The sequence below is a fragment of the Chiloscyllium plagiosum genome, unplaced genomic scaffold, assembly GCF_037043375.1.
Source record: "Chiloscyllium plagiosum isolate Xiang-an unplaced genomic scaffold, Cpla_swu_hap1 HiC_scaffold_43, whole genome shotgun sequence".
NCBI lineage: Eukaryota > Metazoa > Chordata > Chondrichthyes > Orectolobiformes > Hemiscylliidae > Chiloscyllium > Chiloscyllium plagiosum.
This window is the reverse complement of record NW_028270181.1, coordinates 24,381,366-24,407,326: the sequence shown is the minus strand read 5'-3', so window position 1 is coordinate 24,407,326 and position 25,961 is coordinate 24,381,366. Positions and strand designations below refer to the sequence as shown.

General features: G+C 41.4%; 1 protein-coding gene across 7 annotated transcripts in view; it reads left to right on the top strand.

Moving 5' to 3' along the window:
* Positions 1-25,961, top strand: part of LOC122541788 (paladin-like) — a 246,748-nt gene that overhangs the window by 167,390 nt on the left and 53,397 nt on the right. For 6 of the 7 annotated variants that reach the window (XM_043678763.2, XM_087982494.1, XM_087982491.1 and 3 more), the window contains one exon: positions 11,412-11,567. The exons of the other annotated variant lie outside the window; for it this stretch is intronic. In XM_043678763.2, the coding sequence (XP_043534698.2) occupies positions 11,412-11,567 (156 nt within the window). The remainder of the gene's footprint in view (positions 1-11,411; positions 11,568-25,961) is intronic. 7 annotated transcript variants of the gene reach the window in all.

Here is a 25,961-nt window from a genome sequence, read left to right as displayed (position 1 = left end):
ATTATAAGCTATTACTGTCCAGACACCTAGGAGATTGGACCCTCCTCCAGTAAATTATTTTGGTTATTTTGTTTTAGCTGGGTTTACAGAACGCTGGCATTATTACTATGTGTCAGTGTGTTCACTCAAAGGACTGACATTGGCTGCATGGCAGGTGGTGCTGTATCCCTGTGTGTACTTGCTTTTGAAATCTGATATTTCCTTTTCCTTGAGTTTTATACCTCACTGAAATTGTCATCTCTGATTTCTTAGGGAAGGGGGAATAAAAGGCACAAATATAACTAGAAGATTTCTTTTAAAAAATAAAACAAATTATTTGTCCTGACATTAGAATTGCCAACAACTGAATCTAGCTTCTGGTGATGTGTGACAGGGATTCAGTAAGTTTACATAGGGAGTATCCTGAGTTGTCTGGTCTAGGGAACAGAAGAGAGGACTTGCATTTATATAGTGCCTTTCAATACCTCCCAAAGTGCCTTATAGTTAATTGAAATGGGGAGACAGTAGAATAGTGTAACAGGAACATTAGTCGTATATGCAGGAATGGGCCATTCATCCCTTGGAACCAGCTCTACCACTCAATAAGATCACGACTCATCTGAGTCATGTGATTCGAGCCAATGTTCATGACTGCCACCCATAACTAGTGGTTGACTCACTGGCCTAGCAACCCAGAGGTCCAGGTTAATGCTCTGGGGCATGGTTTTAAATTCCTTCGCTGCAGCTGGTGGAATTTAAATTCAATTAGTAAGTCTGTTGTATAAAGCTATTCTTAATAATAACCATGAAAATATCATCAATTGTCATAAAAGAACAATCTCATTTATTAACGTCCTTCATGGACATTACTTAGTCCATCCTTATCTTCTCTGGTCTTCACGTGACTGCAGCCCCGCAATGACTCTTAGCTGCAGTATTAAATGGCCTAATAAGCCAGTTCAAGGGCAGTTAGGAAAGGGCAACAACTGCAGGCCTTTCCAGCACCACTCACATCTCATGAAAGATTAAGAACTGGGTTGGAAAGAATAAAAAAATTGAAGTGAGCTACTATTGAAGTGAGCTACTATGTGTGAAATGAGTTTGAACACAAGCAGCAATAAAATGATCATGACCAAGATATTGGGAGGCTTTGCTCTTCTTTGCTTAGTAGAGGATTCTGCTACCTGTGGGGAGATTCTGCTTAAGCTTAACATCTCATCCAAATGTCATAACCTTAGTGCTGCATGCCCGCAGTATTGTTTTGAATTGTCATATTAGGTTACACATCCAAGTTTCTGTAGTGAGGCATGAGCCCACCACATGTTGACTCGGAGACCAATGCTAGTGCTATAAATGCTTTGTTAATTGAGTGTGTATATGCGCATCCTGTAGTTTTGAATAAAAGCAGCTGATATGATTTGGGGATACCTTAGGCACGTATATAAGAACCAGTTTCCAACTGGGAAGGATGCTAGTCTGCAGAAGTGGAAAGCAGCCTGCACTTGTCCTGTACTGGTTCTTGTGAATAAGCCTGTGTGGAAGAAAAACTACTTCTGTTTCTTCCTTTACCATGTGGATATGGACCAGATTAACAGACAGTGTTATCACTGAATCACAGGAGGTCATAAAGTTTAATCCCTTCTCAAGGCCAAATTAACAGATTTAAATTAGAGCAGTGTTAAAGTTGGCCTAGTGCCAGTGGATTAGATTGAGGACATTGGGTAGGAAACCTGCTTCTAATCTCCATCCAGAAAGCCTGTTTGGGGGGAGGGGCAGAATATGGACAGCATTGGGTTTGCAGATGATGGTCCCTGCAGTTGAATATCTACCATTTTAACATCCTACCATCTCCTAGCCTTTTTTCTTTACATAGTGTACAACCTGAACAGTCCAAGTTATATAGCACTTATTGATAAAACTCAAATTAAAATGGCACAAAATGTGTTTCAGATAACTGTGCAACTTCTCAACTTCCTATTTAATATTGAGTCAGCTGGGGAAATCCCTCTCCTTTCCAGGTCCCATAGGTTCCTATAGGGGCCATGCATTCCCACTGGGATAAGAAACCTGATATTTTATAGTTGATGTCTCACTGTCATCTGGCCACATTTGTCTTCCGATAGAAGTCTCTCCTTGTCCTTGACTGGGAAATTGAATAATATTCCTGTAATATTTCCCAGGATGTATAACTGATCTATTAATATTGAAGATTGACAGATTACCAAAGCTGCTGTACGAAGTCTGGTAATACAGCTAGGCTATTCTGAATTGATTTCAAGGCAGTTAGTCAGTTGTCTCAACTAAGGCCACAGAATTTCCCCTGTCTGTGGGAGAGCAAAAATGATGTAGAATCTTCAACAGTGACTGTCGTTACACTTCTCCTTCTGATTAATTGCATTTATCGCCTTGACAAATTCTGATTTGTGTGTTTAATTGAGGTTTTGCTGTTGGGCTCAGTGATTTGAGGCATTTTGGTTACAGCAAAAATCAGCAAGGGAGATTTATCTGGCTCTTGATCTCCCCAGGTGCAGTGAATATTGGGTGGGATGGAGTTAATACTTGTAAATAGCCCACTTGTTCTGGTGCAATCTGGTGATCTCTTCATTAATGTCTCCATATGCATCTTCAAACAAACTATGCATTTGAAGTGCTTGGTAAAGACAACAATAGCAAATAGTTGTTTCTGATTAATTTGCTTCGTCCAGAGGGTATGCCAATAGCAATGGCAGGGATCCAGTAAATTACTCTGACAGTAAGTACACAATGAGATGTGCAGTTCTTTGCAAAACATTTCTCCAGGACTGATACAAGGTATCCTCATCTTCAGAAAGGGCATAACTTCCTTTGAGCAGTGACTTCCAAGTAGGTCTCTAGACAGAAAGTTGCAAAGACCCTCTGATCTGTTCCCCAATCAGCCTGATTGGGCTTGTCAATTGAAGTGACCTTTTTTTCTCCTGGATATGTTAAAGGTTTGATTTATGAAGGGTCTCAACAGCATATCTCCGATTCTTAGCTGAATGCATGAAGGACATTGGCCCTCATTTTCTATTGTTGATCTCCCTTACCAGAGATTAGCAGCTAGAACTGGAAGTGAATCCAAATTAGACAAATTATCCATGAATCCTGCTGATCTGTGTGGCATTCCCAACCGTACAGCCATTTTCTTCAATGAGTTGTTAACAAGCAAAGCCAGAAATAACATCTAACCTTTTAAAGAGTAACAAAGCTATGTGTGTGATCTTAGAAGCACTGCAGTTAAATTATGCTGCCAAAGTTTAACGCTACGTTGCAAATGAAGAGCTGATTGTGCCAGTACCTGTTTCTGACAGAGACTCAGGAATACGTTTCAGGAAATGGTGAATATATTGGCTAGCAACAGGCCTTAATTTTTGGAGCTTGTGGGTGATGGATTTAATTGTGCAGACATTTTAGTTTTTTCTTTGGCCACCCAGAAGGAAAAAGTAAAACTTGGACATTACTGTTACTGGTTGAACTGGCCTTTTAGAACTTAAAGTGGAACTCAAGTTCAGATCAATACCTGTTGTTTCCAAGAATTGCAGATTTTTATAGTAAGTAAAAGAGTCAATTTGTGCATGGCCTCCATGAAAATGTTTGAGTTTCTGCACAGTTTTAAGGAGACATTGCTGGTCATGGTTTTCTATTGATTAGTTTAATAGAAGTGAATTACATATAGTTACTTGGTAGTGCAGACCATGAGTATTGCAGAAAATAAAGGTTTTTTTTTCAAAGCTTTTCATCTTGCACTCATCAGGACATTAAGAAATACCAAGGTAAACCTTTGACAAAATAAGTCAATTTTAAGCAGTATTCATAAATTAAGGACTAGCACACCGTCATTTCTTGAAGGAACTATGACCTCTGACATTAACCTTTTGTTTCCATATCGTAAAACTCTTTTTCACACTTTTGATTATATTTTATAGATCATCAAAATTTATAAATTGTTGTTTTCTTTCCATTAAGAAATACAGCACACAGAAAATGTGAAGCCGATTGCACATATTTTCACTTGCCGTCTTCTGCTTGTTTTGATGAAATTTAGGACTTGTTCTTTTGATTTGAATGCCTTTCAGGAAGGGTTTCCGATGATATAATGTGAAAAGACATTGGTTCAGTCTTCGGGAGACATTGTGACTGCTATTGTGTGACTGGATAGCATTGTAGCCAAGTCTGTCAGGAGGTTGACAAAACTCAACATATGGTTTGGATTTGGTTGAAAGAAAGGCTGACAAAAGACTGGCGGATCGAACCTTGCATGAACTATCAAATCTAACTGTGGTCACTTGACTGAGAAAGCAGCTTCTCCCAAAGGTTGAGGAGATCAGTGCTTTGTTTCAGCAACTTATGATTAATTAAATGAGATTACGATGTTTAGTATCATAAATCAAACCTTTAACATATCCAAGAAATCAGAAGCTTTGAGCAACACTTGAACTGCTCTGGGATACATTTTCAAAAGAACAAAAAAATGTTTTACTGAAAACTGAGGAACAGAGCTCCACTCAGCACAGTTAGTATATTAGATATAATAGCCACTTGAATTGCAGAAAGAAGCCAATTAAGTGAAAATAAAATTAAGTGAAACTTTTGATAAATCCAGAACAAACAACCATTGTGAATGGGGAACTTCCCAGGTGGACAGGAAGAAGAGCAGTATGTCAAGGAGAAAGTGCTGCCTGCCTCCTCGACAGCTTTTCTTCAGAGTCTCACCAGAGGTCAGCCTCTACTGCTTGCATTTTGCAGACAGAAACTGAGTACTATTTTATTTCTTATTCTGGATTTACGGCTGCTTTTACAATGACATTTCATTTATCATTGTTCCAAAGTATCAAAACACAGTACCACCAGTCAACAAGAAAATGTTCCTTTCCTCACATAATAGTTTGGTTCATGCTGGACAATTACAAAGCACATTTTTAATTGTATGCTATTTATTGTGTTCCATGTCAAATTTTTAAAGAATGAAGGAATTAAAAGAGGAGAATTACCTTTAGGTATTGAAAGAAAATTGTCAGTGTAAATAAAACAGTGTCATATCTCCATAAAATGGTAGTTTTGCCAAGGTATTGTGATGTGAATGACATTGGTAATACAGTATTCATTTTCCATCTCCAGATACCGTGAAGACATTAGCCTTCACTCAAAGTATGAGACTATGGTCCTGTGTAAGCTAATTCAACAGGAGTGTCAGATTTCCTTAATTCACCAGCTTTTTAATGACATCACAAAGTGGAAAAGGGTCAAAATGCAGGTATCAAAGTGTTGGGAAGACTGTGCTATATATTCTAAAATTGAAGGATTCCAGTGATTGCACTACAAAATCCTGAGAGGTCTTGCCAGGATGCGTGTGGTAAAAGATGTTTCCACTTGTGGGAGATTCTAGACCACGGGGTTGCAGTTTGGAAATCTGTGAAATTCTTTCTCACTGAAAATTGAACATCTTCGGAGGTGTTTTTTAAAAGGTGATGGAAAGACAGTCTTTGAATATTTTTAAAACAGAGGTAGATAGATTCTTGATAAGCAAGGGCATAAAGATTATCATGGGTAGGTGGGAATGTGGAGTAATCATATCAGTTGTAATCTCATTGAATGGGCTACTCCTGCTCCTAAATTTGTATGCTTGTATCTAGGGTCTTGTGCGGTGGCTATGACTATAACCCTGTATTTTTACTCTTTATTGCAATAAAACCTCCCAAAGCAGTTCACAGGAGTATTATATGGAGATGGTGACATAATGGTATTGTCACTAGACTGGTAATCCTGTAGATCCAGTTTAATACCCTACGGGAATGCAGATTCAAATCCCACAGCTGCAGCTGGTTCAAATAATAAATCTGGAATATAAAACTAGTCTCAGTAATGGTGAGCCATGGCAACTATTGTTAAAAAAAATCTGGCTTACTAAAACCTTATAGGGTAAGAAATCTGCATTCTGGCCTGCATGTGACTGTAAACTCACAGCCAGCTCCAGCTCTGTGGATAGGGGAATGTATCTTCCCTGCATCCCTTGAACATAGCAGTCATTAGCATAGGTTTAAGGAATGAGCAATCATTATTCTTGAGTGGATGTGATAATGACAGTTGGTGAGACAAAGATTAACCAGCAATAGGAATTACATTGATGTTCATTGTCAGCCTGGTTTTAGATCCTGCCTCTATCTGTTTGGATATTTGATGGAATTGAGAAGGATCTCTTAGAAACTTTGTACTTTTCCAGATTTAGGCTATGTTTAAATTATACGGGTATACAGATACTTATTGTATTCCTGTAATTTTATACAGGCATTAACCCATTTATTTTATGCTGGCTAATGCCTACATAAGAATAATATGGAACAGCATGTTAAACATTTGAATATGATTAACGCCATTCTGTTTTAACATCTATCTAATCAAACACTCGTAACAGGTAAATTAAATCTGTCTACATTTCAAGGGTTTTAGCTGATGGGCCAAGTGACTTCCTTCTGTACTGGAATGACTTTGTAAATTCTTTTAGGTTTGATAAATGGTGCTCATTGTGACTGCCCTTGCCAAGGTGATGAAGTACAGATTTGAGACGGCCCAGGGAATTCCTTATGAACTCAACCTATAAACCTCTTTTGGTTCATCCCAGAGATCGTACCTTTAGTAGTCTGGAATAAATAAAAACTCTTACGGACAGTTTAGTTTAATTTTAATCATTCCCTTCATTTACTAATAGCATCACTGTTACAACATAACACTAATACTTATAAGCCAGGCTAACTGGATTCTAATAACCCAGTAGAGTAGAACATCAGCTCTTCAAGAGCCCTAGCAGGCTACTCTGTTGTACTATCTCAAACAGACTATCTTTATACACAAGTTTTCAAAGGCTATACTGTCACAAATACAAAGTTTTTTTAAAAAAAAGCACTGCATGTTCTGAACTAGACTGTAATGTAATCTAATCTAATCTAGACAGATAATAGTGAAGGACAATAATTCAAGAGATAAGTTAATTGATACTGAGTTTGGTTTCGAGGTCAGAATCAAACGTTATTAAGTTCACAAAGGAACAGCCATGAATGTTATCACTTGATTAGATTTAGATTACTTCTAGATTAGATTACTTACAGTGTGGAAACAGGCCCTTCGGCCCAACAAGTCCACACCGACCCGCCGAAGCGCAACCCACCCATACCCCTACATTTACCCCTTATTACCTATCACTAAGGGGAATTTAGCATGGCCAATTCACCTAACCTGCACATCTTTGGACTGTGGGAGGAAACCGGAGCACCCGGAGGAAACCCACGCAGACACTGGGAGAACGTGCAAACTCCACACAGTCAGTCGCCTGAGTCGGGAATTGAACCCGGGTCTCTGGCGCTGTGAGGCAGCAGTGCTAACCACTGTGCTGGAAAAGAGAGCAGGTCAGGCAGCATCAAAGGAGCAGGAGAATCGACGTTTCAGGCATAAGCCCTTCTGTAGCTACTGAATACAGGAAACGTGTAAAGGTATTTCTGTCAGTGGCGGTAGATCAGATAGGGAGAGGATTACGTCGAGATAGTATAGTTGGTCAGTCTCATGGCAATAGGTGCCTTAGGGTTTGGTGATTTCAGTACTATGTGCTCAATACTGCAATCTGTCTGGTTCACTTTAAGAGGGGAACAGACAAACATTTCAAAGTAACAGTTTTCGGTTGATGGAGCGGATGAGGTTATGGAATCGTGCCATCTCATGATGACTGGCATAGAAGTGTTGCAAGGATGACAATAAGGTCGAGAGTGATGTTTGGATACACAATGTGAGTAGTTTAAATGAGTTTCAGCTGGGCAGCTGCATTCATGATTTCCAATGGTATTAGTACAGGTTTCATTTTCCAGTCACATTGGAGTTTTAGCCGGTCTGAGATATCATAGATGAGTTTTTTACATTTGGGAGCATGTACCTGGGTTGGGTTTTCATCAGATGCTTGTATCAGTGCTAACACTAGGACTGTGAGAGGGATACAAGCTTACAATGTCCTTTATAGACATATATTGAACGTCCTTTTATCTTTACTGCAGTTTGTTGTCAAAAGAACTTGATAAGGACCTTTCTAGCAGGGGCCCAATTTTTCACGATTAAAGTCTTTCAATAGTAGTCACCAGGGTTAATGTGTTTAAACATTGGAGCTCTTTCTTCTTCCTTCCCTGGTACTTGATAGGCTTCTTTGACTTGTTGATGATAAGACTGCAATGCTTTGGTTCGCTTAATCAGGTACCTGTGCATCTCTTCTGCCATGACATGCACATCAACAGGGGTGTTTGGTAGTTAATGGTGCAGACCAGCAAGTCTTCAGGGACATTCCATATATTGGGGCGGCACGGTGGCACAGCGGTTAGCACTGTTGCCTCACAGTGCCAGAGACCTGGATTCAATTGCCACCTCAGGCGACTGACTCTGTGGAGTTTGCACATTCTCCCCCTGTCTGCGTGGGTTTCCTCCGGGTGCTCCGATTTCCTCCCACAGTCCAAAAATGTGCAGGTTAGGTGAATTGGCCATGCTAAATTGCCCGTAGTGTTAGGTGAAGGGGTAAATGTAGGGGAATGGGTCTGGGTGGGTTGTGCTTCGGTGGGTCAGTGTGGACTTGTTGGGCCGAAGGGCCTGTTTCCACATTGTAAGTAATCTAATCTATCAGTTCAGCCGCCGAAAGTCCCATTTTTTTCTGTGTCATGGTTTCATATTAAAAAGGGCAATTGGGAGTTCTTGCAGCCAATTAAGGCCCGCTTCTTCTACCAACTTACTTAGCTGACCTTTTAAGGTACCATTGGCTCTTTCTACAATTCCAGTTGCTTGGCGATGTTTGGCACAATGGAATTTTTTATTCTTATTCAAACTCTTAAATAGTGCCTTGTTTAGCTCCGCACAGAAGTGAGGTAATTATCGGAAGAGGCCGCTACATGTATTCGAAATCTGGGTATGTCCGTACAGGGATAAGCTTCAATCCATTAACTAAATACATCAATTATCACTAAGCAATACTTATGACATCTAGAAAACTCTATAAAATCTAACTGGATAGTATCAAAAGGTGCACATGGCAAAGGAGTTTCACCTGGTGGACACTTTACCCCTTTCCTGGGATTATGCTTTTGACACATTAGGCAATTTGCAGCTGCTTGTTTTGCTTTTTCTTGCAGGTGGGGATTCCACAAAATTTGTAGAATTCTGTCCACTACTCCCTCCTTACCTACATGCATATATGTATGAACATAATCAACTAGAATAGGCAGAAGTGAGTCGGGCAGACATGTCTGTCCTACCGGCATAACCCAAAGCTTATTGTAACTATCTACATAACAACCATGGTTCATCCATCTTTGTCTTTCCTCACCAGAGACGTCCCCCTGATAGGTCCGTATTTGCTGTAGGTCAGGCATGGTCGGGGTGTCAGAAGAGGAAATTGGAGAATTTCCCTTTGGTTTCCAATTGTCATTTGAGTAACCATGTTTTTTTGCTCAAAAGTTGCTTTCTTAGCAGCTGCGTCAGCGGTGTTGTTGCCTTTAGTGACATTGGAAGCATCAGAGGAGTGAACATTTGATAATTGCCAATTAAGAGGCAAGTTGAATAGCACTGAGGAGATTAGCAACATAGGCAGCATTGAGGATAGGGGTTCCTGATGAGGTAAGGAAGCTGCGCTGCTACCAGAGGTGACCAAAATCATGGACACATCCAAAAGCATAACAGAAATCGGTATAGATATTAGCTGACCTTCCTTCAGCAAGTATGCAGGCACGGGTGAGAACAAGGAGTTCAGCTTGCTGGGTGGAACAGGGTGGATCGAAGGAACAAGCTTCTATTGTTTGGGACAAAGTGACAATCGCATATCCTTGCATGCGTTTGCCCTCTGGGGAGATAGAAGAAGAACCATCGATATAAAGTGCAAAAAGGTGAGGCAGGTCAGGGATGGCATGAGCATTCACAGAACATAAAACATTACAGCTCAGTACAGGCCCTTTGGCCCTCAGGGGGGCTCAGAGTGAAGGTGTGCTATGAAAGCAAACAAAGAGCTCAGAAGTGCAGCCTGGTCTAGACCCTGAGCTGAGAGCATGTCCCTGAGTACATGGTGAACTTGCTGCAGCATTACAATCATAGTTGCCGTTAAACCCTGAGAAATGTCCTGTAAGTGAATCGGTGATGAGTGTTCTTAGAGCAGTCTGGATAAGCACCAAGTTTCGAAGAGATTTTTCTGAACTCCATAAAAATTCCAATAGATAGAGGCAGCAGCTAATACAAGGCAGGCAGTGAATATCAATGAAACCCCTGTTACTGGTTAATCTTTGTCTCACCCACCCTGATGATCACATTCTCCCAAGTTCCTGCAGCTGATTGCTCAGTCCTTAAACTATGCTAATGATTGCCTCCTGATACATCTCACATATATGTGATGCAAATAGCCATGGATTGGTTTACTTGTGGCCAGTGTCTATGCAGCATGCTGAGATGTTGGTGTCTGCTGTCTGGCGTCCAACTTAGAAGCAATCAATGAGCTGAAGTTACCAAGTAGCTGCTCTGGCTTCCATATTGTGAATCCTTAGTATGTAGTTTGCTCATGGGGGTGGTAGGATATTAAGCTGTGTATTAAGAAGGCAAGATGTTCAGTTAGTGAAGTTGTTAACAAGCAATAATCTGTTTTAATACATAACTTCCTGTTGTCTAGTACATATCTTGCCTCAGCCTCTGAAACTTAGTTAAAAGATGCAGTATATTTTTCCCAAAATTGAGATAGACTTGCCAGACTTCTCGCACAACTCTGATATATCTTTTGCCATAATCCACATCCTTCAGGTCCCTATATGATTCTGCCCATAATTGACTGCATGTTAGCCCCTAGTTACAGGTTACATCAATATGTTAGACAGTGTTACAGAGACTTTGAGCAGGATTCAATGTTAGATATCACTCCTTTGAGATAGCTGTTATGCCCGTGCATAACATGATATCATCATCAGTGACATCATTATTTTGAGTAGTGCTTATGTCATCCTCAGTACTAAGCTTTTAAAACCTATTTACATAATTATTAAAATAATTTGATTGAAAATGTATCTTAAAATAGTTGAGCCTCACTTTGTTTTCATGTTTCAGTGCATCAGAGTTCCCAGGGCAAATATTGGAATGTGAGATTTGGGAATATGGCTAAAGCAGCAGGAGATTTGTGGAGTGGGCGAGTGGTTACAGGTGGCTTGGAGGAGGGGGAGTTGGACCTTGGCTGATATTAGGCTCGCTGAGCAAATGTCATCTGCTTGTTCAATAAACTGCTTCTTCAACATTATCTCAGGAGACAGTTTATCTGTGCTGTAAACTCAGATGATGTGAGCTTTTCTTTTTTTAAGTGAATAAAGGTTTCTGAGTTTCTGAATCCCTTCCTAAATGCAGCAATTGTATTTTGCCTATTGCAGATTAAAACAGCCAAATCCGAGAAGGAAAAGCACTTGCTGCAGCTGCGAAGTTTGCAGTATCTGGAGCGATACATTTACCTCATTCTCTTCAACACATACTTGCATTTGGAAAAGCAAGATTCCTGGCAAAGACCCTTCAGTGCTTGGATGTATGAGGTAAAAGGAAAGGCTTCTGCAGGGTTGATACTGTTTAAATGTATTTTTCTTGCTTAGCAAGATAATCTGAGACTTCAAACAGGGGAGTAAAAGGTTTTGATGACTAATTGCTCAGTGAACACCTAAGAGTATTTCTGGTATAACACTTGGTCAATCTTGCACTATCTGAACAGAAGATTGGAACCTCAGCCAGAAAGCTGCTTCATTTTGAAGAAAAGCTCATATAGGTGATCACTGTTTTGGTTTGGGAGCTGGATAATGTTTCCAGGTCTGGAGTGGGGGGGCAATGTCTTTCAGTTCTTCGCTGAATTCTTGGATGTGAGAATGATTAAAATTAGCATGATGGCTGTTCCTCAGTCATAGTATTGGGCTTGCTCACAGTATTTCTGTTGAGAGGTAAATGACTGTGCTTATGGCAGCCAGAGCTAATGTTAAAGTTTGTACAAAATTGGCATTTTGAGAGCTTGCATCCCTGCTGAGGAGCTTGCTTTGCAGCAACATACATGTGAATTATTTTGACACTGTTGTACCCACCACCATTTTCCCACAATTTGCTCTTTGGAGAATATACATGCTGTCAAAGAACAAGCCATTGGGATTTTCGAGATTAGTGCTGCTTGCCCTAATGAGAGGCAGGAAATGAAGAATGTTATAAAGGCAAGGTTACAATCTGCATTTGTAAATGTGAAGAACCACGCTGAGCTCAGGGAGTTGTGTATTCTATCATTACATCTGACACTTCAGAAATCCACGTTAAGAAAAACCTGCTACACAGGTTAATAGTTCTGCCTTTGAAATGATAACAAAGTAAAAGGAATCCAGGATCTAAAAGAAAGGTAAATGTTAGTTTTAGGTACAAGTATCTACAACTTTATCAGGTCCAATGATGTATGGTGGATTAGGGCTTAAATCCATCACTTTGCAGTAGTAAGAGTGCTACCATAGAGACTATTGCTATTTTAGTTCCAGCATATAAATATGTCCAGACAATGAGAAGATTTACTTTTTTGCAAACAAATCTGGAACAAAATTCTGACACATGCAGAGACTATCTTTCCTTTTGGTAGACTACTTGCAAAAACAAACAAGGAGATTGTTCAGCCAATCATGCCTGTTCCGGCTGTGGGTTGGTGCAATCCAGGACTAATTGCACTCCCCTGCTGCATATTCACTGTTCTAACAATACACTCCTTCTTGTCGTCTATTCATTATGCTGCCTATTCATTATTTCTGCTGTCTATTCATTACTCTGTCTATTCACTACCCCTGTTGTCTATTCACCGTTCCTACTGTTCTCTATGCTATTTTTTTCACTATTGCTGCTTCTATTCACCATTCCTGCTATCTATTCACTATGCTGTCTATTCACCATTCCTGCTGTCTATTCACTATGCTGTCTATTCACCATTCCTGCTGTCTATTCACAATTCGTGCTATGTATTTACTGTTACTGCAGTCTACTGATTATTCCTGCTGTTCACTATGCTAGCTGTTCACTATTCCTCACAACCACTTGCAATTTCTGTTATCTATTCATCATGCTCTCTATTTACTATTCCTGCTGTCTGTGCACTGTCAACGTGCTGATAGAGGCTCACTGAGCTTCGTTACTTCCTTCCCATAAAATGTTGTGTTTTACTCAAATATGAGGATGCACTGAGCTGAGAAGCACATAACTACGTGACATGCCTGATCCGACTTGAGCAAGGGTCCCTCCCACTTTTACATCCAACTTCATACTTAGTCTTAAGATAATTCTATCCCATCTGATGTCTGTTATTGAAACAACACCTCCTGTTGTTTTGTGGTTTAAAGACATTAATGTACTACTATAGCAATAACTTTTATCTAAGTCCTTCCTCCCATAGTCTGTAGTGAACTAGGCAGTGAACTTCCATCACTGTTACCATTTCTGATACAGCTGTGCCACCAACAACGTTTGCTAGCTCTACTCACATGGCTAACTCAACTAAGTGCGCCATGAACTTTGTGGAAAGAATCAATATTTTACCCTTTAGGGTGGGGATTTTGTCCACAGTTGTAATCACTTCTTTACAGTAACTGTGCCCACAACCACAGGGAATGTATTATATTACAAATCAATTTTCTTCTCCATTTAATGAAATTCGAAGTCATACGTGGATCTTATCCCTCTCAAGGTTTATTTACTGTAATATATTTTCTCTTGCTTTTTAAAACATTTTTGATGTATTATAGATTTCAAAAGTTGCTCTTATGATATCTAGGAGAAAGTGAGGACTGCAGATGCTGGAGATCAGAGCTGAAAATGTGTTGCTGGAAAAGCGCAGCAGGTCAGGCAGCATCCAAGAAACGTCGATTCTCCTGTTCCTGACCTGCTGCGCTTTTCCAGCAACACATTTTCAACTTATGATATCTAGAACAATGAAAGCAGAAGAAATGAGAAAAGGTTCTGTTCTTTGGAGTTGAGTCGCAGGTGCAAAAGCCGAATAAAAATAAAAAAGGAAACTATGGATACTGGAGATTTGAGGCGAAAACAGAAATTGCTGGAGAAACTCAGCAGATGTGGCAGCATCTGTCAGAAGAAAACAAAATTAACATTTCGAGTTCAGTGACTCTTCATCAGAAGTCATTGGACTAGAAAAATTAACTGTGTGGTCTTCCCATAGATGTTGCCAGACCTGCTGAGTTTCTCGAGTAATTTCTGTTTTTGCTGTGAGAATCATAGTTGGCTGAAACGATCTGTCTGATGTTTGAGGTATCGGTAGTTATTGCTGTGATAAATAGTACAGTGATTGAAATGAGTATTCCTTAAATATTTGAATGACTTCTGTTTCACGTGAGTTGTGGGAGAGGATCATCTTTCGCTGAAAAATCAATGTCAAAGCAGTCCATTCAGCCCATTGAGTTCACACTGAGTCTCCAAAGAACATGCCACCAAGAGCCAACACCCCTATCCTATCCCTGTAACCCTGTATTTTCTATAACTTACCCACCTAGCCTGCACATCCCTGGAACTATGGGCAATTTAGCATAGCCAATCCACCTACTCTGCACATTGTTGAACTGTGGGAGGAAATCCATGCAGACATACGGGAGATTGTACAAACTCCAGATAGACAGTAGGCAGCAGTGCTAACTACAGAGCCACTATGCTGTGTTCTGGCAGGAAGGTAGAGAGTGGAAATAAAAATGTTCAGTTGCTTTTGCCAAACTACAGAAAGCTTTTTTTTGAATGTTATGCATGTTGTGAGCCAGTAGGTAAGTCTCCTAAACAATGTTTGCTTTATGGCAGATCTTTCCAAGTTTGGCTTCTGTTTCTATAGCATGTTTTCTGTTACATTCAAGGTAAAACTGCAAGTTTTTGTTGGGAACCAGAAATCTGAAGTATATTAGCAATGCTTCCTTTCATGTCACACCCATAGATGACCTTAGCTGAGGAAATCCCAAGGACAAGGAACTGATGCGGGTCAACCCACCTATTGAGGAGAAGGTGGGAAACCCGCACTGCATCTGATGTGGAGGTGTGGTGGAATATTGGCCAGTGTCTCACCGTCCCTGAGATTCAGGCCCCTTGTGGGAAGGAACATGAGAGAGAGCTTGGAAATCCCATTGATAGTTGCTGGCCAAACAGGAGCAATTGCTGTGCCCAATAATGCACTTGAGGAGAGGCCCCAAAGCGACCAAGTAAACAGGTGATAGAGAGCAGGATGGGTGACATGGAGAAGAAATGTCTTTGAAAATGAAAAGCAGTTGAGAGTGGGGGAAGCTCAAAAGTAAGGACTGTGATATGGCTTTTACCTTCCCTGTCCAGTCCTGGATCCCTCAAACAGGAATTAAGTGTATTTAGAAGGTAGGTGTTGGAGTAGGCTGGAAGCCTACAGCCTACAGGAGGCAGGAGAAAGCAAGGCAGCTCCTATTTATTCCTTAAATCAGTGGGATCAAGTTTATTTGGTGTCATTTGGCTTAATATTGGGCATTGTGGCAGTGATATATGTGGAGTTTGTTTTCATAGAATCATAGAATCCCTACAGTGTGGAAACAGGCCATTTGGCCCAACAAGTCTACACTGATCCTTCGAAGAGTAACCCATCCAGACCCATTCCCTGACATTTCTTCTGAAGAAAGCAAACTTATCTGTGGATAGTGTTGTTCATTACATTGTCAAAACAAAAGACATGCTGTCCCTATTGGTTAATGCTACAAGGAATAGAGGACACAAATTTAAGTTTTTGACCAAAAGATGCAGGGGAATGTGAGGAACATCTTTTTTGTACAGATAGTGGTAATAATCTTGAACTAGCTACTGACCAGGAAGTGGAAGTGATGAACGATTTCAAAATAAAATTCGGTAGGCGCTCAAAAATAGTTAAATGAGTTGAGTTCAAAACTAGAGGGCATATTTTAAGGTGAGAGGAAAAAGATTTAAAAAGGACAAGAGGGGTAATCTTTTTACTCAGTGAGTGGTTCATGTGTAGAATGAAGTGCTAGAGAAGGTGAAGGATGTAGGTACAGTTACAAAGTTTAAAAGACATTTGGATAAGAATAGGAAAGGTTTGAAGGTACGTGGACCAAGTGCAGGCAGGTGGGACTAGTTTAGTTTGGTAACATGGTTGACATCGACTGGTTGGACAGAAAGGTCTGTATCTGTTTTATATGATTCTATGATTCAGTGACTCCAGAGATAGATTGTGAAATGGGATGGACATTTGAATTACTTGTCAAAGCCCTAACATGGACATGATAGGCTAACTGACTGCCTCTATGCCATAAGAATTCTATAATTGTATAACGATTGACAACCCACCATTAGATGGGATTGGGGAGTTTACCTGATGAGACTGTTTGTCTCCAGCTTAATTTAGGATAGTCTTTCTATGGCCAGGAAAGTTTCCTGAGGCCTCTCCTGTATTTAAGTGGGCCTAGTCACTATGTTAGCCACAACAACAGGTTCCAGTAAATCCAGGAGATAGTGAGGACTGCAGATGTTGGAGAAGTCAGAGTCGATGAAGTGTGGTGCTAGTAAAAGCACAGCAGGCCAGAAAGCATCTGAGAAGCAAGCGAGTCAGTGTTTCAGACATAACCATTCATTAGGGCTGGGGAGAGGGAAAAGGTCTGAGAATTAAATGGGGGGGGGGGGGGGGGGGTGCATGGTGGGATGACAATATGTGAGATATGTCCATTCTGGGCCTCCTCCACTGCCGAAACAAGTCCACCCACAAATATAGAACATAGAACATTGAACAATACAGCACAGAACAGGTCCTTTGGCCCTTGATATTGCGCTGACCTGTGAACTATTCTCAGCTCGTCCCCCTACGCTATCCCATCATCATCCACGTGCTTATATAAGGATTGTTTAAATCTCCCTAATGTGGCTGAGTTGACTACATTAGCAGGTAGGATATTCCACGCCCTTACCACTCTCTGCATAAAGAACCTGCCTCTGATGTCTGTCTTAAATCTATCACCCCTAAATTTGTAGTTATGCCCCCTCGTACAAGCTGACGCATCATCCTCGGGAAAAAAGATTTTCACTGTCTACCCTATCTAATCCTCTGATCATTTTGTATGTCTCTATCAAATCCCCTCTTCGCCTTCTTCTTTCCAATGAGAACAGACTCTCAGCCTGTCCTCATAAGACATTCCCTCCAGACCAGGCAACATCCTGGTAAATATCCTCTGCACCTTTTCCAATGCTTCCACATCCTTCCCGAAATATGGCGCTCAGAACTGTACACAATATTCCAAGTGTGGCCGCACTAGCGTTTTGTAGAGTTGCAGCATGATATTGTGGCTCCAGAACTCAATCCCTATACGAATGAAACCTAACACACCGTATGCCGCCTTAGCAGCACTATCAACTGGGCGGCAACTTTCAGGGATATATGTACATGGACTCCAAGATCCCTCTGCACATCCACACTACCAAGAATCTTTCCATTGACCCAGTACTCTGCCTTCCTGTTATTCTTCCCAAAGTGCATCACCTCACATTTAGCTGCATTGAACTCCATTTGCCACCTCTCAGCCCAATTCTGCAGTTTATCCAAGTCCCCCTGCAACCTGTAACATTCTTCCAAACTGTCCACTACTACACCGACTTTCGTATCATCTGCAAATTTACTAATCCATCCACCTATGCCTGCGTCTAAGTCATTTATAAAAATGACAGACAGCAGTGGTCCCAAAACAGATCCTTGTGGCACACCAATAGTAACCGAACTCCAGGCTGAATATTTTCCATCAACCACCACTCGCTGCTTTCTTTCAGAAAGCCAGTTTCTAATCCAAACTGCTAAATCACCCTCAATTCCATGCCTTTGTATTTTCTCCAACAGTCTTTACTGAAGTCCATGTATACCACATCAACTGCCCTACCCTCATCTACATGCTTGGTCACCTTTTGAAAAAGCTCAATGAGGTTTGTGAGACACGACCTGCCCTTGACGAAATCATATTGTCTATATGAAATCAAATTGTTGCTTGAAACTGGAGGAGGAGGACCTCATCTTCTTCCTTGGGAGCCTACAACCACACAGTCTCAACATTGAATTCACCAGTTTCCAAACCTCCCTCCCCCCACCCCCCCACCCCTCACCCCATCCCAGAACCATACTTCTGACTCAGTTCCACCCTCTTGACCTGACCTACCTGTCCATCTTCCTTCCCACCTATCCACTCTACACTTCCCACCGACCTATATTAATCACCTCCTACCTTTGCCCACCTTTTGCCATCCCACCTTCCTTATTCCTAGCCCCACCTCCCCCTCCCCCTTTTTCTTTCTCAGCCCCCTTCCCCCTCCTCAGTCCTGACGATGGGTTATGCCCAAATCATCGACTCTCTTGTTCCTCAGAGGCTGCCTGACCTGCTAGGCTTTTTCCAGCGCCACATTATATTGACTCCAGTAAATCTAACCCAACTTTTATCCAGTACTATATCTATGTAGATATGGTGTTACATTTGACTAGATGAAGAACTGTCTGAATAAAGATGAACAATGCACATAATACTTTGCAATGAAACCAGGTAGCAGATAAATTATTTGTAAGTTTAAGCTATAATCTCTTTTTGCTTCTAACATCAACTGCAGTACAGTGATTTATGAGGGCATTTTAAAGGAATACCAAGCTTGGGATGGCATGTTCTACAAAATTAGTTTGTAAGTGTTGATGTATCTAATTGCCCATTAATTTATTTTAATTTATTTGAAACTTATTAATGTTGACCAGATCTACACTGTGGAATGGTCTGTCTATTCTTGTTATGTCTGACAGAGATGACAGAAGGGTGAAGTGGGTATGTGAGCTTGAGAGTGAGGGGGAGAGAGAGGGTAAATTGTAACTTCTCCCTTTTACTGATTTCACAAAGCACCATCTGGCAATGACCAAAATCAGCTGTAAGTGAAACACATGCAATGGTATTTCAATTCAAATTGGCTTTGAAAAGAGTGTGATGAATCCGATGCAGCGCTGTTGATTTCTGAACTCTCACTTTTTGATCCTAGTTTGGAATCTGAAATCAGGTCTATTTTAAAAATAGATAAGAAATCTCTGCTAACTATGGGTGGGGATCAGGGGGTGGGTTTGGATTCATATGTTACGTTGTCTATTATAAATTATAAATCTTTATGGTGCTAAAAATGCTGCCCTGTATTTTCAGAGATTTATTATTGGACTGTTATTGGACTCTGATGTAGTTCCCATCACAGGCCATGGGTACAGGGCATGGGTTGGCATGGATGATTCATGGACAAATGTTCATTCTTATGTTGTTGTTCTTCAATGAGTTTTTGCGTTACCACTCATTGTTTTACTGAGTAATCAGTTCCTTTCATTGAGTAATCAGTTGCAAATTCACTTATGAAATGCCCCTTTAATAAGGATGAGTCACTGCCTTCATTAATCATCCTCGTGTTCTTATCAAGCCAAATAAATCTCAATTGATCTTTTCATTGCAGTCTACTTGTTCAGTCATTTATGTAAAGAAACCCTGTAACTTACCAACACTTAATATCTCAGATAATATTCTCAGTTTTTAAAGACATAACTGTCAAGAATGTTTGTGAATGACCAGTTGAAATAGCAACATACAGCTCAATTTCCCAAGCAGTGAGAATCTATTTGAATGGATAAGAAAACCTATGATTTCCTAACTATTTGATATCTTCAAGCTTTGCTCCTCACAGTCACTATCACAAATATTAAACTGGTAAGTCTAAGATGACTTTTGGTGTAGAGTATGTTTTTAAAGTTGATGTCCTGGGATTACATAGACTAAGGACATCGCAAGTGTTCATTTGTCACTGTGATAACATCACTTTACTTAAATTAAAATTGCTAATTTTAATTAGAATTCTCACATGTGAGTGTAGCTTAGTTAATTCAGAATTGCACCATTGAGCCTAAATTGCCTTAAGCAGTGACTGTTGTTGCGATCCATACGGTTCCTTTAGAGAAAGTGGAGTGAGTGTTAGGGCTCTCTGATCCTCCTGTGCTTCTAATTTTGCTTATGTGATGTGATTGAGCATTTTTTGGTACTTGACTGCTTTGAATGTTTTCTATTGTCTATCTCTTATATGCTACTCACTATTCATCCTATGACACTTCACACCTGGAGCACTGTGAACAGATTTGGTTCTCTTTATCTGAGGAAACATTGGCCATGAAGGGGTTTTAATTTAGGTTTACCAGCCTGATACCTAGGATGGCAAGACTGACTTATGAAGAGAGACTGAATCTTTTAGGACTATATTCATTGGACTTTAGAAGAATGAGGAAGGATAATCTCGAAACCTATAAAATTCTAACAGGACTAGAAGGAAAGATGACTGGGGAGTCCAGACCAGGGGTTAAAGATATGGGCTAAGCCACTTAGAACTGAGATGAGGGGAAAATTCTTCACTCAAAGATTGGGGAGCCTGTGGAATTCTCTGCCACAGAAAGCGGCTGAGGCCAAAACATTTAATATTTTTGAAAAGGAGTTAGATATAGTTCTTTGGGCTAAAGGATCGAAAGGTATGGGGAGCAGGTGGGATCAAGGTACTGAGTTGGATGATCAGCCATGCTCATAATGAATGATGCAGTAGGCTAATAGGGCTTAATGGCTTAGTCCCACTCCTATTTTGTGTGTTTCCATGTTTGAATGATTAATGCACATATTCGGCCTCATATTCCACCTTGGGACACTGCAATCACACAGGATCAATGCGAATTTCAACAGTTTTCTCATTGGCCCACCCCCCACATTATCCCAATCCCAAGCCTCTAACTCGGCTCCACCGTCCTGACCTATCCATTACCTTTCCCATCTATCCGCTCCACCCTCCTCTCCGACCTATCCCCTTCTCCCTCACCTTCATCTATCTATTGCATTCTCAGCTACCTTCCCACCCCCGTCCCATTTATCTTTCAGCTCCCACCCCCACCACTAGCCCACAAGCCTCATTCCTGATGAAACATTGATTCTCCTGCTCCTCGGATGCTGTCTGACCTGTTGTGCTTTTCCAGCACAACACTCTCGACTCTGATTTCCAGCATCTGCAGTCCTCACTTTCTACCGATTAATGCACATGTAAAATACAGACTGCCAGTATGTCCAACAGCAGTAGTTTAACACAAACTTTTTGTTTTTGGGTGACATCATTGAATTGGGCTGTTGGGTGTGTCAGTAATTTTGGTAGCTCTGTGATGTTTACCTACTAGCATCATATAAAATCAGCCAGGTGAACCTCATAGAATATGAGTTCAGTGATTGGGGCTGTTAACCTGGTCCAGTGTATAGGGTGACTTAGTGACAGGATACTGGCCTCTGTGGAGTTACTTCTGCCCTTCCACACACATCATCTACTGTGTCCATTGCTCCCGATGTGGTCTCGTCTACATTGTGGAGACAGGCCGCCAATTTGTAGAACGTTTCAGAGAACATCTCTGGGACACACGCACTAAACAACTCCACTGCCCTGTGGCCAAACACTTCAACTCTCCCTCCCACTCTGCTAAGTTCTGGGCCTCCTCCATCATCAAATTCTAGCCACCCGATGCCTGGAGGAAAAACACCTCATCTTCCGCTTTGGAACCCTCCAACCACATGGGATCAACATTGATTTCACCAGTTTCCTCATCTCCTCTTCCCCCACCTTATCCCAGATCCAACCCTCCATCATGGCACCACCTACTTGAACTGTCACTCCTGTCCGTCTTCTTTCCCACCTATCAGCTCCGATCTCTGCTCTGACCTATCACCATCACTCCCCACATTCATCTATGTATTGCATTCCCAGCTACCATCCCCCTAGCCCCACACCCCTCCCATTTATCCCTCAGTCCCCTTGGGCCTCCCCCACATTCCTGATGAAGAGCTTACGCTCGAAATGTCGACTGTCCTGCTCCTCAGATGCATGACCAGCTGTGCTTTTCCAGCACATTTTTCACTCTGATCTCCAACATCTGCTGACCTCACTTTCTCCGAGTTATTTCAGTGGCAGTGAGACAAAAGCACACACCTGAAGAAATTTGCTCGCAACAGTCGTCTTTGAGTTGGGATGAGAATTTCTGGCATCATACCGTTGTTTGGAAAGTTTGACTCGTTTGATCATTCCTCAAAAACTGGGCTTGGTATGTGAAAGTATGTGTTATTTTTCCTGGGCAAATTACATTGGGGCAGGTGGAGTTATTTCTATGAAAAGTGACAAGTAATTCTCTTGAAAGCTTGTGGACCCCAGACTTTTTCAGTCATTAGGGTCCTAACTTTCTCTGAGGCACCAAATATTGAAACATTTCAAGAGTTGATGGATTTAGTTAAGGAATATTCTGACTCCAAGCTGCCTCTAATTTTGAGATGCTATCAGTTTTACTTGGCAATTTGAGAACCAGGCGAATGTGTATTGGGATTTGACTAGGTTAAATCGACTGGAAGAGGCATGTGACTTTCATTTACCCTTAATGAGATGCTGATATTGACATGAATTGCCTCCCTATTAAGCATTAGCTAATAGGTGGTCCAATGGAGAGGAACGCCCAACAGCATCCAGGACTTTGGCTAATGCAGAGCGTGATTGCACTCAGATAGAGAAGGAAGGTTTGGTGGTCATGTTTGGAGTCAGGAAGTTTCACCAATACCTTTTACAGGCATAAATTTGTAAATTTATGCCGGGGTAGCATGGTGTCACAGTGGTTAGCACTGCTGCCTCTCAGCTTCAGGGCTCTGGGTTTGATTCCAGCCTTGTGCGACTATCTGTGTGGAGTTTGCACATTCTCCCCGTGTCTGCCTGGGTTTCCTCTGGGTGTTCCACTTTCCTCCCACACTCCAACGATGTGCAGGTCAAGTGAATTGGCCATGCTAAATTGCCCATAGTGTTTGTTGCATTAGTTAGAGGGAAATGGGTCTGGGTGGTTTACATTTTGGAGGGTCGGTGTGGACTTGTTGGGCCAAATGGCCTGTTTCCATACTGTCAGGAGTCTAATCTAATCTAATAATAATAGACGAGAAACCACTGCTGGGTCTACGTAAAGAGGACAAGCAGTGCCACCCAAATCTTCAGGCCAAATTCAGTCGTGGGCTCTAATACTTAGTGCTTATAATTGCAAGTTGAAACACTGTCTGGGAGGCCAAGTAGTAAATGCACATAAATTGAGCCATCTCCTGCTGGCAGATACACCTGCTGGTACTGCCACTGGAAGAATCCATAATAGTTTTAAATTTTCTGAACATTTTGGGAAAGCACATCTTAGCAGGACTTATACACTTAATGGTAAGGTCCTAGGGAGTGTTGCTGAACAAAGAGACTTGGAGTGCAGGTTCATAGCTCCTTGAAAGTGGAGTTGCAGGTAGATAGGATAGTGAAGAAGGCGTTTGGTATGCTTTCCTTTATTGGTCAGAGTATTGAGTACAGGAGTTGGGAGGTCATGTTGCGGCTGTACAGAACATTGGTTAGGCCACTGTTGGAATATTGCGTGCGTTTCAGGTCTCCTTCCTATGGGAAAGATGTTGTGAAACTTGAAAGGGTTCAGAAAAGATTTACAAGGATGTTGCCAGGGTTGGAGGATCTGAGCTACAAGGAAAGGCTGAACAGGCTGGGCTGTTTTCCCTGGAACGTCGGAGGCTGAGGGGTGACCTTATAGAGGTTTACAAAATTATGAGGGGCATGAATAGGATAAATAGATAAAGTCTTTTCCCTGGGGTCGGGGAGTCCAGAACTAGACGGCATAAGTTTAGGCTGAGAGGGGAAAGATATAAAAGAGACCTAAGGGGCAACTTTTTCACGCTGAGGGTGGTACGTGTATGGAATGAGCTTCCAGAGGATGTGGTGGAGGCTGGTACAATTGCAACATTTAAGAAGCATTTGGATGGGTATATGAATAGGAAAGGTTTGGAGGGATGTGGGCCGGGTGCTGGCAGGTGGGATTAGATTGGGTTGGGATATCTGATCGACATGGACGGGTTGGACTGAAGGGTCTGTTTCAATGCTGTACATCTCTATGACTCTATATTTCCAGTCAAAGCTGACAATGTCACACTTTGGATGCAGAAAGATTGGTCCTGACAAAACTGAAACAGCTGGTGGTGATGGGGAAAACCAAAGGACTGTCACAACCAGAATTGAAATCTTTTTGGACCCAAAGAAATCAGATCAAAGTAGAGGAAGGCATATTATTATGGAGAGTAAGAGTGATTGTCCCCAGCAAGGGTCACTGCCAAAAATTGGCTGAACTCCACCAGGGTCATCCAGGGATTTCAAAAATGAAGATGTTATGTCTGGTGGCCAGGATTGGATACAGGCACAGCTATGTTAGTGGCATAGTGCACACAGTTCCAACAAGGACAAAAATTACAGCCAGCAGCTTCCCCACATCGTTAGAATGGGCAGGTAAGCCCTGAACTCCGTTAACATGTCAACCGTGCAGGTCTTTTCTTGGGCTCAATGTCCTTAGTCATTGTGGACACCCACTCAAAATGGCTGAACGTGCATAGAGTTCATTCACTAAACAAGGGAACGATGATAGAAAAAAACTGTACTCATCTTTTGCAATCGTTGGACTACTGGAAGTGTTGGTCACAGATAACGGGTCATTATTTACCAGAATTCGAGTATTTCATAAATTTGAAAGGCATTCGACATATAAGGACAGCTCCATACCATCCATTATGCAATGGTCTGGCAGAAGGAGCAGTCCAAACTTTGAAGGTAGGCTTAAATAAACAGCCTACAACTTCACTAGATACCAAACTGTCCTGGTTTCTGTGTGCTTATAGCATCATCCCTCATGCTATTACAAGGATAGTTCCAGTAGAATTACTAATTGGGAGAAGACACCACAGCAGTTTAGATCTGATCTTCCCAGAACTGGCGGGAGGTGAAATGGCTTCAGGGACACCCATGCCAGACACAAGATGCTGCTAAGCTAGAGAGAGACAGTTTACTTAATGGGCTGAAGATTGGTGTAGGAACCACCGGAATAGCCTTGCATGGATAAGAGGCATGGTCAATGCATTGCCAACCCAGTGGTATATAAAGTGTGGGTAGGTGCCAGTCCTGAACAAGCAGTGGACCATATGAAAGCTGAAAACTCGCAAATTGCGTGTGAGCAAAACATGCTCAGCTCCTCGACAGCCTTTTCAACTGTCCCAGATACTATGCGTTCTCCTTCTCTGTTAAGCGTTGAGGGTACCTTGGAATCTGAGTTGAAACGGTGGATGTCGCAATCTTAATGTTTTTGCGAACTGAAGAACAGAATTAATTTCTTCTGATATGCTCTGGGTACAAGAGGCGAGCTGCTATGCATTACATGCCATCCTATTAGAGGCAGAATTGGGGGAACCTGACCCGGTGCAAAAACACCACGGGAGAGCTACAAAAAAAAGATTCAGCCTATGTCCTCATACTTGGAGGTGAAGGGCTGTAGTGATTGTAACGAGTTTAGCTAAGTGGACTTCATAGAATATGAGTTCTCTGACTAGGGCTATCAATCTGATCCAATCAAGGAATCCTGACTGAGGTAAGAACAGGAGTCAGAGGTTCTGTTCACTCTGAGATCTGGCTCTGAGGGAACTGGATCAGTGTCAAGGACTCTCCAAGTGTAAATAAAGGGTGACTTGGTGACAGGGTACTCTGTGGAGTTATTTCAGCTACCAGTTTTTTAATTCTTACCATCTATAACATTTTTTATCTCTTACACTGTACCGCACCTAATAACTAATGTTGTTCAGTATGAAATACCATAAAGGGACTTGTTTTGAGAACATCATTATTTTTCTCCTATTTTTCTTATTTTTGGTTTGGAACTGTGAGTTGCTATCAGGAATTGAACTTTGAATTTTGAACAACAGCTTGCTTTTTTTTAAAAGAAAGGAGAAAACAAAGGATTTATATTTGGAAATGGCTTTGCAAGATGAAGCAGGTTAATATAGAAG